This window comes from Solanum dulcamara, chromosome 2 (assembly GCF_947179165.1).
Source record: "Solanum dulcamara chromosome 2, daSolDulc1.2, whole genome shotgun sequence".
In the NCBI taxonomy this organism is placed as follows: Eukaryota; Viridiplantae; Streptophyta; class Magnoliopsida; order Solanales; family Solanaceae; genus Solanum; species Solanum dulcamara.
Window position 1 is genome coordinate 68,058,381 of NC_077238.1, and position 17,470 is coordinate 68,075,850.

The 17,470-nt window shown below is 34.5% G+C and overlaps 1 protein-coding gene across 1 annotated transcript; it reads left to right on the top strand.

Moving 5' to 3' along the window:
* The first annotated feature begins 12,217 nt into the window (after positions 1-12,217).
* LOC129880643 (cytochrome b561 and DOMON domain-containing protein At5g47530-like) lies at positions 12,218-15,273 on the top strand. Its single transcript, XM_055954766.1, has 3 exons — positions 12,218-13,183; positions 13,618-13,872; positions 14,742-15,273. Exons 1-3 carry the CDS (start codon positions 12,551-12,553, stop codon positions 15,063-15,065), a joined length of 1,212 nt encoding a protein of 403 aa, XP_055810741.1. The 5' UTR covers positions 12,218-12,550; the 3' UTR covers positions 15,066-15,273.
* The last annotated feature ends 2,197 nt before the right edge of the window (positions 15,274-17,470 follow it).

Sequence of the window (17,470 nt, forward strand, 5' to 3'; positions counted from 1 at the left end):
TGGACAATTATCGTCGGAATACAAGTATTGCCTAATTGAAATTGGAACGACTAAAAGTGCTAATTAACTTTTGATAAAGATAAGTGTAGTGTGACCTTGGATGAGTTGTTCCATGGGTCACATTATACAAGTATAGATTAATAAATAAGATGTCACACTATGTATGGAAAGGTTCTCGTCGCTTTGTGACTTAGTTAAGGTTTCATACGTACAGAATCAAGTTATAAAGGATGAAGAAAGAGATGGACATGATACGGTACCAAGCAGATTAGGAAAAGAGATTGGATGAGTTTTGATATTGGACAAAGGTATAAGTACCCCCCCCCTCTTAAGAGGGGAAGCGGGTGAGAAGAATGCAAGGTCAAGATGGAAATAATGGATACTACAATATAGCGGACATAGATTTTTAAACTTCAAGAAGGTCCCGTGCTGAAGCAAGTTAGAAGGGCTAAAAGCCAATAATAATGGAATAGAAGTCAGAATGGTATTTAAGGCAGTGTTAAGAAGTTTTTGGCAAAAACCCCATACGACATAACGTTAGAAGATGGGTGTGTATAAAAAAAGAAAAGGTACAACCAGGAAAGGGTATCAAATAAATCAAGAGATCGTGTGAAGGATAACAATACCATGCGGGGTCAAAATCCAAGATGTTGGCTATAGCGTTAGTCGCAAATGATGCTGCGATAGATAAATAACCAAGAAAAAGGGACAGCAAGCCTTATATGATTGAAAGTGAGAAGAGCAAGGAGTGAATAAAAAAAAAGAAGTATGATAAGATGGGACAAGTGAGTTTCAATGTGAATGAGATAGGTGAAGCAGAATGAACCCGGAGATGAAAAGACTACATCTACCTCATATAAGTTGTATCGGTAGGGTTATGCAACCTATGAATATGTATGTGTTATGTATAGGGCCAAGTGAGTAAGTACGTGGTAAAAGTAATAAGGGTTCAATAAGGACAATACAGTTATAATATTTTGGATATGTTACAGAGAGGTAGAGAAGAGATATCCGTACTTGTTCCCTATATCCAAAGGTAGTCTAAACTCCTAAAAGGATTAGAAGACAACGGTTATAGAGAACTCCCGAAAATCCTCATAAAACCCTATAAGACGAGTTAACATTCGAGGACCAATATTCTAAAGGGGGGAAGAATGTTATACCCCATACTTTTGTACCTTGGAAGGTTCTTAAGCTTCTTAAGATTCTTAAGCTTCTTAAGTTTCTTGATAGACTCTTAAGTTTCTTGAAAGGTTCTTAAGCTTCTTAGAAGTCATCATGTGAGTCGGATAATCTATAACGCTACCAAACAACTCTAAGGAAGTGAGAATATGACACCCCATAGAAGGAAAAATTGGAAATATGATTATAAGAATCCGAAAGAAGTTGGAGGCCAAGTAATGAGTCATAGGATTCGACTTACATACGTAAGCTACCAACTTGAAAATCTTGCATTCTTAAGCTGCTTGAGTCATACCAAGCTTACGTAGCAAGAATTATATAGGTTAGTAAAATAAGATGAGATTACGAATCCACGAGGGAAAATGAAAGTGACATGTGGAAGCAAGAGAGAGTGCCATATGGAAGAATATAGAAGTGCCATGTGGCAGCAACTGAAGCAAGGGGGTGGACCCCTACCTGCCATGTGGCAGCCCATGGTTGAAGGACGAGGTGTGTTGGCCCAATAAGGGTTTGACACGTGTCACTACTTAGGGGATGACACATGTCACCCCCTAAGGTGGCTTATATATATATGTTTTATGATCATCTTTATCCAAACAATTCATTCTTATCTCTAAGAAAATTCTAAAAAACAAAGAGAAGAAAAATTCTAGACTAGAGAGAGAGAGCTATGAATTTGGAGCCAAAAAGGTAAGCCCTTCAAAACTATTTTGTGAATTAATTATCTAGGGTATACCATGAGGGTATTATGATTTTATTAATATAAATTCATGATTTCAATCATCCCCAAAAGGATAGCAAACAGCCACGAAATTTCAGCCGCGCTAGAAGAGCTTCCGATGCGAGTTTTGGCGAGTTTCGGACAAGGTAAGACTTTACCATTTAAATTGGACTTTATGATGTTTTTATGAAGTATATTACATGTATTAAATGAGACTGGAAGTGGAAAAATTGCATAAGGATGCTTGAATTTAAAAACAAATTAAATTGAAGTCGTTAGAGTTAAATCGAAGTCGAGAAGTGTGTTGTGATTGTGGTGTTGCGGTTGCAGCTGTATTGATTGAATGTTGCAGGGATGGAAAATATTCTAACAAGGGTGTGGGTGCTTCTGGTTTCATCCACACGACCCTCCATTTCGTATGGTTAAAAGTTTTACAAAACAAAGGTTAAAAACTCTATTTTGGTATCGTAGTTTTGAGCGAGTTGGTTGGAATTTATATTATGTAATGTGGAAGTGATTTTACTTGTATATATGCTACTGGTTGTTGTTATTGTTTGGATGTGGTAATTAAGGATGTAGTTGGAAGTTTGGATAGGGCAAGTTATAGGGGAGATGCTGCCCGATTTTCGGTAACTTCGGAACTAGTAATAAACTAGTCGAGGGAAATGGATAAGGAAATGATTCCTATGGATATTTGGTTGTAGAGTTGGAAATTGGAAAGTGAAAGGTTATTAACCTTATTATTACTTTCATGTTAAATGGGTTCAAAAAACGACGAGGCGAACGTGGTTAAGAGTAATCCATAAAAGGTATGTGAAGCTACCTTCTTTCTCTTAGCATGTTTTTGGCATAGGTATGTAAAGCTGTCCCTTCTTTCTTTTGGCATGTCTTAGAATTAAGTAAGGATTAATATGAACTTTGGGGGTAATTCCATTCATAAGTCTCGAGGGTGATTCATGATTCCTATTCTTAGAGATTCTCTGATAGTTAATGTCCTTGGCTTTTATAAGTTACTTTGTATCATCTTGATTCATGCCTATGATTTCTAAGGCTCTTTTGATATGATCAATAGTGATATTTGAGGGGTGATTGATGTGACTATCATCCTGATTTTCAAATGACAATTCATCTTTATTACTTCATTGAGTCTTTGACAATGTTTTAAATTACATTTAGTTTCTCACTACTCCACTCGTGGATGCCTCAATGCTTCTTCCACTGAGCTAGGGTCAGGATATGTTATCAAGCGTACTTATCTGCATTGCTCTTCGTGCCTCAACGTGAGGGGGCAGGTGTGATATGTACATGGGTTGTGGAGTATGTTGTTCCATATACACATATGCTGATGTCTTATGATATGATATGATATGGTATGACCATCTGATGTGATATGATCTATTATGGAGATGTTCCCTACTCTAGAGTATGTTGTGTTGTGGTGCTAGTGATGGAAGGGCGACCATATTTTATTCACTGAGTCCTCTAATGGGGCCAGATATGACATATATTTTTCCGCATTCATTATCTGTGTTTGTGATAAGTATTTTGACATTTTGGATATTTTACTCATTTTTTGTACATTCTGTTCTGGTTATGACTTTATTTATTACACTTCATTCTTTACATATTCAGTATATTTTCTGTACTGACCCCCTTTCCTCGAGGGCTGCATTACATGCCCGAAGGTACAGACGTTTGAGTTGCTAATCCGCTTGCTTAAGACATTCACTCTGCTGTTTGACAGTGCTCCTTTATTCGGAGCCCATATTTTGGTACTGACCTTTCTGTAGCCTATATGTATACGTTGGTTAGGAGTACGACAGGGCCCTGTCCCATCATATGATTGTGCTATCATTCTGTAGAGGTCTGTAGATATGTATTTGTGAGTTCTGTATATGTTTTGGGCTTTTGTGTTCTGTGATGGGCTTATCGCCTTTCGTGAGCTACATCTATTTTTGTGCGCTATCTAGTGACCTTAATTAATTTCTATATTTATTTATTCTGCTAATATGCTAATTTAGGCTAAGGATATGTATGGGTATCTAACTCAGGCACGAATCGCGGCTTACGGAATTGGGTCATGACAATAGACCACTGCCTTCACAGGATAGAAATTGAGGTAAACCAAACTTGCAAGTTTTATGGGCATGCAACTGAAGATATCACCCATATTTTCTTTAGATATCCCAATGTCATAAGCTTTTGGGTACTTGTCTTTACCAACAACACTCATATGCATACCATTGACACATCCTCCCTCTCAATCGATAGCTGGGAGAAGCAAAGGTTAACCATTAAAATGCCTTTAACTCCATCCTGACTTGGTATGTTATGCTCCCCTACTTGCCTATGGAACATTTGTCTTCAAAGGAATAATAATCTCTTTAACAACAAGAGTAATATCATTTCTTTCAACCAAACTCTCCACCAAGCTACTGAATACTAGCTCATCATTAAGTGCAACCCTAAACACAATAGATCCTATCATACACATACCAGTAAACACTGATACATCATTTAAAACTAACCTCAAAAATGATGGGATAAGGGGAATTATCAAAAATCACAAAAGAGAATGAGTCCTAGGTTTCATGGCCAAGATACCCCATGTCAACTCTACTCTAGTTGAACTTTAAGCCCTTAAGCAAAGGATTACTACTGGCTACAAAACATAACCTCACACCTTTGGCCATCAACTTAGACTCCATAAAAGTTATAAATATGCTAATTCATGACAATTTGCTCTGGACTAACATCATTATTGAGTGCAAGTCTTTGATGCAGAAGGTGGGGGAAACACCACCAATTCATATTTTTAGGAAACAAAATAAGGTGGTTGACATGCTCAGCAAGGAGGGTGCAAAATGCTCAACTTTTTTAATCCCAACCGTTTTGTTAGTTCTACCAATGTTTGCATTTAAAGCAACTTGGGCAGACATTCTTAGAACTATGTATTCTCGAAAATAATATGTTTGTACTAGCTGCTTATCAGGCCATGTGATGACCCAGGCATTTGTTATTTCGGCTACTTGTGGCAACCCCTCTTTGCTTTAATATATATGATATATCCCTTTAACAAAACAACAAAAGAAACCTTGGTCCTAACAACAATTTACTCCTATATAAACAACAAGTCATCAAACTCTTGGAGTTTGACCACACCAAAAAATAGAGTCCTTAAAGTGTTCATAATTCTACATAAAGAGTCTTGATGAAGAAGTTGTTGCTACAACAAAAAACTTGTTCACCTCAAGTTTTATCTATACAATTTCTTAATTTGTAATAGTTGGTTTCTTAGAGTTCAAGATAGAATATTGATTACTTTCATAGATTGTAGTACATGTTTGTCTTGTTTATTGTAAGGGAATTCATTGGCCAAGGTAAGGTCATTGAAGATTAAGAGGGTAGAAGTAGAATTATTGGAAACAATTCATTTAGGCGTTACAAGAGTGGTTGTAAATCTAATTAGAGTCCGGACTTATATTTAGTGAAAAAAATTGCAAAAAGTTTTACACAAGAGTAAATATTTTTCGATTAGAGTTAGCTTGAAGATACTGTTATAATCAAAGTGATTGTACACAATTAAGTTATTAGAGTTAATCTCTTAAATTATAGATCTATAATTAAAAGCTACATATTTGTTCTAGTGAAGTTTTGAGAGAAATTCTACATACATGAATCATGATATATATATATATATATATATATTAAATTGTTATAAATCAACTAACTTGACAATTTTATAAAGGAAGAAGAACAAGAGAATATGTATATAGAAAGTGTTAATAGAGAGAGTAGTAATATAGAGTAATAGTAATTCTCTTCTTTTATGTGTTTTGTGTGTTTTTACATTGAAGTTTAAGGCTATATTTATAGCCATATTTACAAGTGGAGGAAAATATTAGTGGGCATTTTACCCACTTAAAAAGTAAATGGATTATCCACCATTTTAAGTGGACAACCATTTTACTTGGTTGATAATACTCCCCCTTGGATGTCCACGAGAAATGTGCCTCGTTAAAACCTTATTAGGAAAAACCCAGTGGGAAAAAGCCTAATGAAGAAAAAAGAGTACACATATCTGACAATACGCCTTGAGTGCTGCCTCATTAAAAACCTTATCAGGAAAACCCAGTGGGACAAAACCTTGACTAAGGAAAAAAGAGTACAACGCGTATTTTGCTCCCCCTGATGAAAATATCACTTAATATCTCGAAGACGACGCATTCCAATTTTGTATCTCATTTTCTCAAAGGTTGAAGTTGGCAATGCTTTGGTGAACATATCCGCCAAATTGTCACTTGAACGAATTTGTTGGACATCTATTTCACCCTTCTTTTGAAGATCATGAGTGAAAAAGAATTTTGGTGAAATATGTTTTGTTCTGTCTCCTTTGATGTATCCTCCCTTCAGTTGAGCTATACATGCAGCATTGTCTTCATACAATACTGTTGGAGCGTCTTTTGTCAAAGAAAGACCACATGTTTCTTGAATGTGTTCAGTTATTGATCTTAACCAAACACATTCTCGACTTGCTTCATGAATGGCTATTATCTCTGCATGATTTGAGGAAGTGGCAACCATAGTTTGCTTTGTTGAACGCCATGATATAGCTGTATCACCACATATAAATAAATAGCCTATTTGCGATCGACCTTTATGAGGATCAAATAAATATACCGCATCTGCATAACCGATCAATTGTGACATGGAATCATTTGAGTAAAACAATCACATATCAATGGTACCTCGAAGGTATCTGAATATATGCTTAATTCCATTCCAGTGTCTGCGTGTTGGTGAAAAACTAAATTTTGCTAACAAGTTTACTAAGAAAGCTATATCTGGTCTAGAATTGTTGGCAAGATACATTAATGCACCAATTGCACTAAGGTATGGTATTTTAGCACCAATAAGTTCTTCATCATTTTCATAAGGCCGAAACGGATCTGTATTAATATCAAGAGATCTCACAACCATTGGAGTACTCAATGGGTGTGCTTTATCCATATAAAATCTCTTTAAAATATTTTCAGTATATGTTGACTGATGGACAAATATCCCATTTGTAAAATGTTCAATTTGTAGACTAAGACAAAATTTTGTCTTTCCAAGGTCTTTCATTTCAAACTCCTTTTTCAGGCATTTTACTGCCTTTGAAAGTTCTTCTCGAGTTCCAATAATATTTAAATCATCAACATATACTGCTATTATGACAAATTCAGATCCAGACCTTCTCATAAAGACACAAGGGCAAATTGGATCATTTTTATATCCTTCTTTTAGCAAATATTCGCTAAGACGATTGTTTCAACCCGTACAAGGATTTTTGAAGTTTTATTGAGCAATTTTCTCGAGAATCCTTGTATGCTTCAGGCACTTTGAACCCTTCGGGAATTTTCATAAAAATGTCGTGGTCCAATGAGCCATATAAATAGGCAGTGACCACGTCCATTAACTGCATTTCAAGCTTTTCATGAACTGCCAAATTCATTAGATACCTGAAAGTAATTGCATCCACCACAGGGGAATATGTTTCCATATAGTCAATGCCAGGTCTTTGCGAAAAACCTTGGGTTACAAGTCGTGCTTTATATCTTACGACTTCACCCTTTTCATTTCGTTTACGCACAAAAACCCATTTGTGCCCTACTGGCTTGACACCTTCAGGTGTTCGAACTATTGATCCGAAAACTTCACGTTTTTCAAGTGAACTTAACTCTGCTTGAATTGCATCCTTCCATCTTGGCCAATCATTTCTCTGTCTGCATTCATCGACAGATTTTGGTTCAAGATCCTTATCTTGTTGCATTATTTCAATGGCAACATTATAAGCAAAAATATTATCGACCACAATATTATTTCGGTTCCACCGTTTTCCTGTCGAGACATAACTTATTGAGATTTTTTCATTCTCATTATTTTCAGGTACTTGGACCTCCTTGGTGGTATCACCATTTTTTGTCTCTGGGCTCTTCTTGAGCACTCGCCTCCAAATTATGATCATCTTGATCATTTATTCCTTTCCTTTTCCGAGGATTTTTATCTTTGGAACCAAATGGTCTTCCACGTTTTAAGCGTGGTCTAGACTCATTTGCCTGAACAAGTTGTCCTACCGGGACATCAACTCGAACTTGAGCATTAGCAGCTGGGATATGCGATTTAGTAACCCGTGGAAGGTTAGTAAATGCATCCGGCAGTTGATTTGCAATATTCTGCAAATAAATCATCTTTTGAACTTCTTGCTCACATTGATTTGTTCGAGGATCTAAATGAAATAGTGACAATGAATTCCAATCTATCTCATTTTTCATCTGCTTATGTTCTCCCCCTAATGTTGGGTATACTGATTCATCAAAATGACAATCAGCGAATCTTGCCGTAAATAAATCTCCAGTCATGGGTTCCAGATACTTTATAATAGAAGGAGATTCATACCCAACATATATTCCCAACCTTCTTTGGGGACCCATCTTTGTGCGATGCGGTGGAGCAATTGGGACATATACCGCACACCCAAATATTCTAAGATGGGATATATTTGGCTCCCTTCCAAACGCCAACTATAATGGGGAAAATTCATGATAATTTGTTGGCCTTACGCGCACAAGTGCTGCTGCATGCAAAGTAGCATGCCCCCATACTGAAATATGAAGTTTTGTCCTCATTAGCAATGGTCTAGCTATCCATTGGAGGCGTTTAATCAATGATTCCGCTAGACCATTTTATGTATATACATGAGCGATCGGATGCTCAACTTTTATTCCAATCGACATACAATAATCATTAAATGATTGAGATGTGAATTCACCAGCATTATCAAGACGAATTGTCTTTATTGCATAATCTGGAAATTGTGCTCTTAACCTTATAATTTGAGCTAACAATCTCGCAAAAGCCATGTTGCGAGTTGATAATAAGCACACATGTGACCATCTTGTAGATGCATCTATCAAGACCATATAATATTTAAATGGTCCACATGAAGGGTGAATTGGCCCGCATATATCACCCTGTATACGTTCCAGAAACGCAGGGGATTCAATCCCAACCTTAGTTGCTGATGGTTTGATAATCAGTTTTTCTTGGGAACAAGCAACACAAGAGAATTCCTTAGATTGAAGAATTTTCTGATTCTTCAAAGTGTGTCCATGTGAATTCTCAATAATTCTGCGCATCATATTATAACCGGGATGGCCCAACCGGTCATGCCAAATGATAAAATCATTAGAATCAGTAAACCTTTTGTTTACAATGGCATGTGATTCAACAGTACCAATATTTGTATGGTACAACCCAGAAGAAAGTGCAGGTAATTTTTCGTGCACAATTTTCTTCTCCATATTTATTGTAGTAATATAAAGGTATTCAACCTTTCCTTCATTTGCAGTCTCAATATGATAGCCATTGTGGCGAATAACCTTGAAACTTAACAAGTTTCTTTGAGACTTACTACAATATAATGCATTATCAATTACCAATATCGTTCCTCCAGGTAGTAATAAGACTGTTTTTCCAGAGCCTTTAATTAATTTTGTACTACCAGATATTGTATTGACATAGACCTTTTTCATAATCAAATGACAAAAATATTTCTTTTCTTTTAATATCGTATGAGTTGTGGCACTATCCAAAATGCACATATCTCCATTATTCATCTTGAATCCAATTGAACACTGATAAATTTATTTATCTTCATGAAATAAAAATGCATTGTAAGAAATAAAATAAGTAACAATTTTGCTACTAAAACATAAGTCCCTTTTTTTTTAAAAGTTAAATTATGCTAATTTAGAATTTAAAAAAATTATATGATTCAATTATGATGAATGTTACAATAATTTAGTTTATGGAATTATATACTTATTAACCTTAAATAAATATTATACACAAGTATTAAAAACAAATATAAAATATTATAAAACATTAATATAATATTATTCATCATGTATAGATAATTTGTTTATTGACAAAAATAATACAATCATTATACATTATTAATGTCTAAAATATTAATAAGAATAACCAGTTAGTATAATGACATTAAATAAGGCGAATATTATTTTTAGTAACAATATGATATTAAGATTAAATAATAGCACACTAATAGTAATTAATTACAACATTGTAAAATAGCACAATGTAATAAACAATATACAATTATCATAAAAATGTGACCTTGATTATTATTTTTTTTCTTCAAATACATAAACGTAAAAACACAATAATTCAAAGTACATGATAACATATTGAAAAACATGAAATTAAACATCAATTAAGATCCTTAAAAAAATCTTCAACCTCCAAATGAGTAATATCATTGAGGTCATTAAAATCATCATCCCTTAAGGCCAGATTTGTTTCAATATTATCATTATTCAAAGGCCTTGCCTCAACATTATTTTCGAACGCCAAGTGTGACTCTATCCGAGCATTAGAAGAAGAGGCACCATCTCTATTTGCCTTTCTTTTAAAAGAATTTTGATAAAGTCTTACAAAATGCTCAGGCGTCCGACATTCATTTTTCCAGTGGCCTTTCATGCCACAACGATGACAGTTACTTTTTGAAGGGCCATTTTGAGAACTGATATTGTTCTCCCTTTTATGTTGACCACCACCACGACGATTATTATATCGTCCTCTGCCATTGCCACGCCCACGCACATTATTGTGACCTTGATATTTATTATGTCTTCTTTCAGATTGGCCATGTGCTTTTACCATATTTGCCTCCGGTAACGGAGCAGTTCCAGTGGGACGGGCTTCATGATTTTTCATTAAAAGGGCATTATGTTGTTCAGCCACCAGAAGGCATAATATCAATTCAGAGTATTTTTTAAAACCCTTTTCACGGTATTGCTGTTGTAATATTATATTAGAGGCATGAAAAGTAGTTAATGTCTTTTCTAACATGTCCTCATCATTTATATTTTCTCCACATAATTTTAATTGGGAAGTTATTCTAAATACAACAGAATTATACTCAATTACGGTTTTAAAATCTTGAAACCGTAAGTGCATCCACTCATAACGAGCCCTTGGCAATACCGTTGCCCTGAGGTGGTCATACCTCCCTTTTAAGTCTTTCCACAATTCAAGTGGATCTTTCACTGTCAAGTATTCCATTTTTAGGCTTTCATCTAGATGATGACGAAGGAAAATCATAGCCTTTGCTTTATCCTGACTTGATGCTGTATTTCCTTCAATTATAGCATCACCAAGACCCTTAGCGGTAAGGTGAATTTCAGCATCAAGTACCCATGACAAATAATTTTTACTAGAAATATCAAGTGCCACAAATTCCAATTTTGACAAGTTTGACATGATGAAAATTAATTTGAAAGTAACAAAGATAACTTAAAAATTAAATTTCTTTAGTAGATATACCTGATATAGAAGTTAATTTTCTGAAAAATTAGAGCTTCGTGCTGATAACGTGTTATAAATCAACTAACTTGACAATTTTATAAAGGAAGAAGAACAAGAGAATATGTATATAGAAAGTGTTAATAGAGAGAGTAGTAATATAGAGTAATAGTAATTCTCTTCTTTTATGTGTTTTGTGTGTTTTTACATTGAAGTTTAAAGCTATATTTATAGCCATATTTACAAGTGGAGGAAAATATTAATGGGCATTTTACCCACTTAAAAAGTAAATGGATTATCCACCATTTTAAGTGGACAACCATTTTACTTGATTGATAATAGTCTAGTCATTTTTGTTACAACAATTAATGTCTCTAGCTCCCTGTTCACAAAAAAAGAAAAAGGAGGACAAGATGATACTTTCATTTTGGGGTCCATTAAACGAGTGAGAAAAGAGAATCTAAACACATTCTTTATCCTTAGCGTGTGTTAGGAGTACGTCCAAAGAAAACGCTCAAACAAAATACACAGGTCTAACACCAGTCAATGGTCCACTTATGTTAATTATGCACAAGTATTATACACATTGTAGAGGTGATTTTAATCATTGTTTTTATATCAAATTTAAGCACACCCACAACAAAACACTTTTTATTACTAATACATACTCTGTTTAAAAAAAATCTTTAAAATAAGCTTCTTAAGATTTAGTAACATTCAGATCTTTTTACACATTTGGCACAAATCCACTCTCCTCGACAAAAACTATTCTTTTTGTATAAATGCATATAACCAAAAGCACACGTTGTATGACCAAACTGTTAGAATATTTAATACTCCTATTGTCCAATTTGAAAATAATTATTCATGACTTTTTAGGTGTGAAAGCAAAGGGAGTTGTTGGAGCACCAAAGACTAGTAGTACTTTGAATTAATATGCCCTCACAAAAGTAGAAGTATTTCAAAGACCTTCCTGGCTGCTTCCATTTGAGACTTTCTTCATTTCCTTCCATTTAGACTTTTGAGTTCAAACTAATTAAATGTGTCAAAATCCCCCAAACTCCCCTCCACCTATAAAGTTCTAATCAAATTCCCCATTATCTTGATCAACCACTTCAATTTCTTGATTCAATTATCTACAACCCCAAAAACAAAACTCCCTAAAAAGCCAATTCTTGAACCATTTGGAACATACCCAAATCCTTCAAATCTTGGTTTTTGTAGAATCAAGAAAAGGGGGAATAAAAACCCAATCTTGAAGTTTGTTTTTTTCACCAAAAAATGGATAATAAGCTGTTAACAAGTAATTTGGTGTTGTTTTTATCAATCTTGTTAACTCTATTTACTTCTTCTTATGGTCAAAATTGTTCAACTCATCAATTTAGAAGCAACAATGTTTTTACAACTTGCAATCCTTTACCTGTTCTAAACTCTTTTCTTCACTGGACCTACCACCCTACTAACCACACAGTAGATCTTGCTTACAGACATGGTGGTGTCACAGAGTCTGCTTGGGTAGCTTGGGCTTTGAATCTTGATAGTTCAAGAATGGTAGGATCTCAATGTTTAATTGCTTTAAGAAATTCTAGTGGACAAATTCATGCCTACACTTCACCTATTACTAGCTACGGAACTCAGTTAACAGAGGGTCCTTTGAGCTTTCAAGTGCCAAGAATTTCAGCAGAGTTTGTAGACAGTGAGATGATCATTTTCGCCACTTTGGAACTTCCTAGTGGTAGGACTAGTTTTAATCAGGTATGGCAAAATGGTCAAGTATCTGGACAAGCTTTACAAGCACATCAAATGAGTGGTGAAAACACTAGGAGTATGGGGACTGTGGATTTTGCCAACGGACAAACCTCAGGGGGGACTGGTGGAGGTATATCAGCCAGTACTAGACAACGTCGAAGAAACGTGAGTTCAAATCCCTTCATATTCTTATTTTTTCTTAGAATCCAAGTTGGTGCAACATCCTGTTAATTTAAATATATGGATGGGTGGTGATAATTCATATAACTGACTCTAACCTATTTTGAAATTGAAGCGTAGTTATTAATTATTGCCGACTTTGGAGTATATAACGACGGTGATAACTTAGTCTGTTTCCCAAAAATTTTACCTATGCATACTCTTAGAAACCATTTGTTTTGTCAGAGTAGGTTGTAGTCTCACATTGGTTGGGAATGGACTATTGGTCTGCTTATATGTATTTAAGCAATTCGCACCTCATGAGCTAGCTTTAGGCGCATCTGTCGTAGCTTTACATGTTTGATTACAATTTTAAGGTCTTGTAGGCGTAGAATACATATGGCTCATCTAACGATTGAAAATCTTGAAAACTTTGACAGGTTCATGGAGTGTTAAATGCAGTTAGTTGGGGTGTTTTGATGCCAATGGGTGCTATATTTGCAAGGTACTTGAAAGTGTTCAAGTCAGCTAATCCAGCTTGGTTTTATCTACATGCTGCTTGCCAAACTGCTGCTTATGCTGTTGGTGTTGCTGGATGGGGCACTGGTCTCAAACTTGGCAGTGATTCTGTTGGAATTAAATTCAACACTCACAGAAATATTGGCATCACTCTGTTCTGTCTTGGAACCCTTCAGGTATTAGAAATGTTGCACTATACTTTTTGTCTCCAATTATTTGACTAAATTTTCAGACATAGATCACTCTGCTTTCTGAAATTAAAATTCTGGTATTCAGAAACTAAAAAGGTAGTTCTTCATATCAATATAACCAAACAACACCTTTAAAAATGTTATTTTACTTGGTTGAACTCTTAGAAAGAAAAAATTGGTAACCATTTGGGACAGGAAAGTTCCCTATAACACACACAGAAAAATACAGAAATATGTGATAGAACTACACAATGCAAAGCCCCTGTATAAATTGCACACAGATTCCAGAGGCGGATTGAAGATTTAAACTTAATTCAACATTTAAAGTTCTTAACATTAAAACTAATTGTACTATTGAAATTATGCGTTCAAAATTTAAAATTTGTTGAAATCTTCGTGGTTTTTAGAAGACATATCTATGTTGACTAGCTCTTCAATAATATATTTTTAGCTCTTGATTAACATACCAAGTCCGAAGGTGAGCCTTAGAGAAATTGTAATAAGTCACGGTTTCGAGCTGTGGAAGCAGTCACTACTGCTTGCATTAGTGTAAACTGTCTACATCACTCCCCTTGGGTTGCAATCCTTCTCCGGAACTTCCTAACATGGAATGCCTTGTGCACCTGGATGCCCTGCTCGATTGACATAACAATTCCTAGCATAACACTACACTAAAGACTGGAATTAGTTATGATCTTCCTTGCTAATCCCCATTGCTAAATTGCTCATAGCTAACAAAATTTTGTGATAATCTTAGTGTAGTTTAACTACCTGATTTGTCAGTCGCTAATTCTTACGTTATTTTGGTAGCACAAATTCCAAGTTCTAATTGTGCTATTTTTATATGATAATAGGTTTTTGCCTTGCTATTGAGGCCAAAGCCAGACCACAAGTACAGACTCTACTGGAGCATCTACCACCATGTTACTGGATACACTGTCATCATTCTTAGCATCATCAATGTGTTTGAGGGATTTGATGCCTTAAATGGACAGAAGAATTGGAAAAAGGCTTACATTGGTGTGATCATATTCTTGGGAGCCATTGCAGTTTTGTTGGAGGCCATTACTTGGTTCATTGTCATTAAAAGGAAAAAAACAACATCTGTTTCTGACAAGTATCCTCATGGGAATGGGGCTAATGGATATGCCAGCAGGTCGCACGACCAAACCGCGTAAATAAATATGTGTTCTCTCTAATAAATCATACTATATTATTTTTGAATTCGTTATAGATATGAGGCTTGTTATGTATGTTTTTAGTTGAGATGTTATTAATTTATGATGTTTAGCATCAGATTTTTGGTTGCTAGATTTAAATTCTCTTATAGATGGATATGGCTGTAATTTGTTCTTTGTGTAATATATACATGTTGTGTACCGCCTATTTCTAGTTTACTTTGTCATATCAGTTGCTCAATTTTAATTTACGTGACTCTTTTCTTTTAAAACTGTTAAAAAGATTCACATCTTTTTATATTTAATTTTTTTTTAATTCACTTCAACCTTTTTATTTTACTTTAAGGAATAATACATCGTTCCCATCTTAACTTGTCTTGTGTTTTTTAAATACACATTTTATATTTTGCGAGTGTCATATGACTTCCCTAATCTTGTCCGAAGTGGCGATTTTTGGCCATTTTCCAACCTGTCAAGGGTGAGAAAGTGAGGAGAGAGAAAAAAAATAACTAGAAAATTAGTTATATTTGTTCTTTTAGTTTTGTTGTTGAATAAATGGGACAGGTTAAACGGGTCCATACTCCATATAGTAGCCATACTTAAACGCGTACATGCTTACGTAACCATAAAAATATCATACATTTTCATTTTTAAAATTATAAATTCTAAAATTATTTTAATATGGTGAGACTATACTGAGCTTATTGTTATTGTACTCCATCAGAGAAGACCAAAAAAGGAATAAAATAATCTCCGAGGACCAAGTGGACATTTATTACCACGAAATTGAAATTTGTTTTGGCCTTCTAAAAGTTAAATATAAACTTGGTAGAACAAGTGGAAGATCATGAGGCAAACTTGACAAGACTTTTTTTAAAAAACACCAAGTGGAAGAGCATGTGGCTCTTTAATATCATCGCATGTTTGGTGAAATTATTTCATATATTTTCCATTAACTAAAATCAAACACTACAACAAAAGAAACATTTAGTAATAATAGATATTTTAGCAGCAATATTTTATCGTCATAAAAATATTTATCGGTAATTGTCATTGTATCCAAAGTAGGGTCGCTACAAGGCTTTTGCGTTATTTATATAGAGTGTTGGTTATACATATCCATATTTATTATTATCACTAATTATAATATAGAGATAATATTATTATTATTATTATCGATAAATAATTATCTCTAAATCCTTTATAGTGATAGCGTTCAGAAAAAAAAACAAATTTTAATTTTCAAAAACCAAATCAAAATATTTTCCGAAATTAAAAAACTTGAATTTATGAGTGTGTGGTTGTCTTTGGATCTGGTTGGTAAACAGCCAAAACTTATTTTTGTAGTTGGTCTATGATATGTTGAAATTACAAAACTGCATTTTCAATCTTTAGGTGAACTATCTAACTATTAGTGTGATATTAGTCCTCCATTACAAAACACCAAAATATTAAGAGAATGAGTACCAATTAAAATTATAATTCATCTTGGTGGGAAAAAATCTAACCCGGATGGTGATCAATTAGTTAAATGGCCTCCTTCAAATAGTAATACAAGCCCATGACTAAGACAGGTAGGGGGACCGGGCCTGGCCGGCCGGAGTTTTAGGGACGAGACGGAATGGCTTGGGCCGGGTTAGTGAGGCGAGCCGGGATTGCCAGGATAAACTGATGGTTCCGTCCTGTCCCACCATTAACGGGATAGGATGGGATAGGAATAATGAGATGGGATTTTTTGTTATTTGTTAAATTATTTAAATTCAAAAGTGTAATTCATGATTTAAATAAATAATAACTTATTAAAGTTTTTAAAAGAATTAATTCAAAAAATTTCAAGTTTCAAAAAGTTAGACTTAAAAATTTCAAATTTCAACTTGTAAAAAATTCAAATTTCAAATTGAAATATGTGGTAAGTTAGCTAAGTAAGAAAGTATTTATTGAAGTTGCGGGAATTATAATTTTTTTTAAAATTATACTCTATAGTAATCAAAAAGACGTGTATTTTTTTTTTGGTTGCTAAAAAGGCCAAATATTTATTAGACAAAGAAACATGTGTACAGAGAATGAGAGAAACGGGCAGAAACCTAAAATGAAAAAAAAAAGGTTGAAACCAGAAAAGCCCCAAACCAAATAAAGCTAAAAATTAACAAATCAAACAAAGACCAACAATCAATTAGGAAACAACCATGGTCTTTTCAGCTCACTCTTCAACCGTGAATATGCATCAGAGAAGAAAGGACTTTAGTCGGCACTGCGAGATAGCTGAATCGACATTAACGAAAAATTGATCATGTAAGTATTCTAGTCTAGAACCCTCTTTCCTTCAAGCTCGATTAAGATTTCATCAAAGACACCCAAAAATTCTCACAGATGCCATGAAATCTGAATCAATGAAGACGTCTTCT

What these genes read in the sequence shown, in the direction of transcription:
- LOC129880643 (XM_055954766.1), top strand. Translation starts at nt 12,551, where the DNA reads ATGGATAATAAGCTGTTAACAAGTAATTTGGTGTTGTTTTTATCAATC. An exon ending in CTAGACAACGTCGAAGAAAC is followed by an intron (nt 13,184 to 13,617) that starts GTGAGTTCAAAT and finishes AAACTTTGACAG; the next exon opens with GTTCATGGAGTGTTAAATGC. An exon ending in TCTGTCTTGGAACCCTTCAG is followed by an intron (nt 13,873 to 14,741) that starts GTATTAGAAATG and finishes ATATGATAATAG; the next exon opens with GTTTTTGCCTTGCTATTGAG.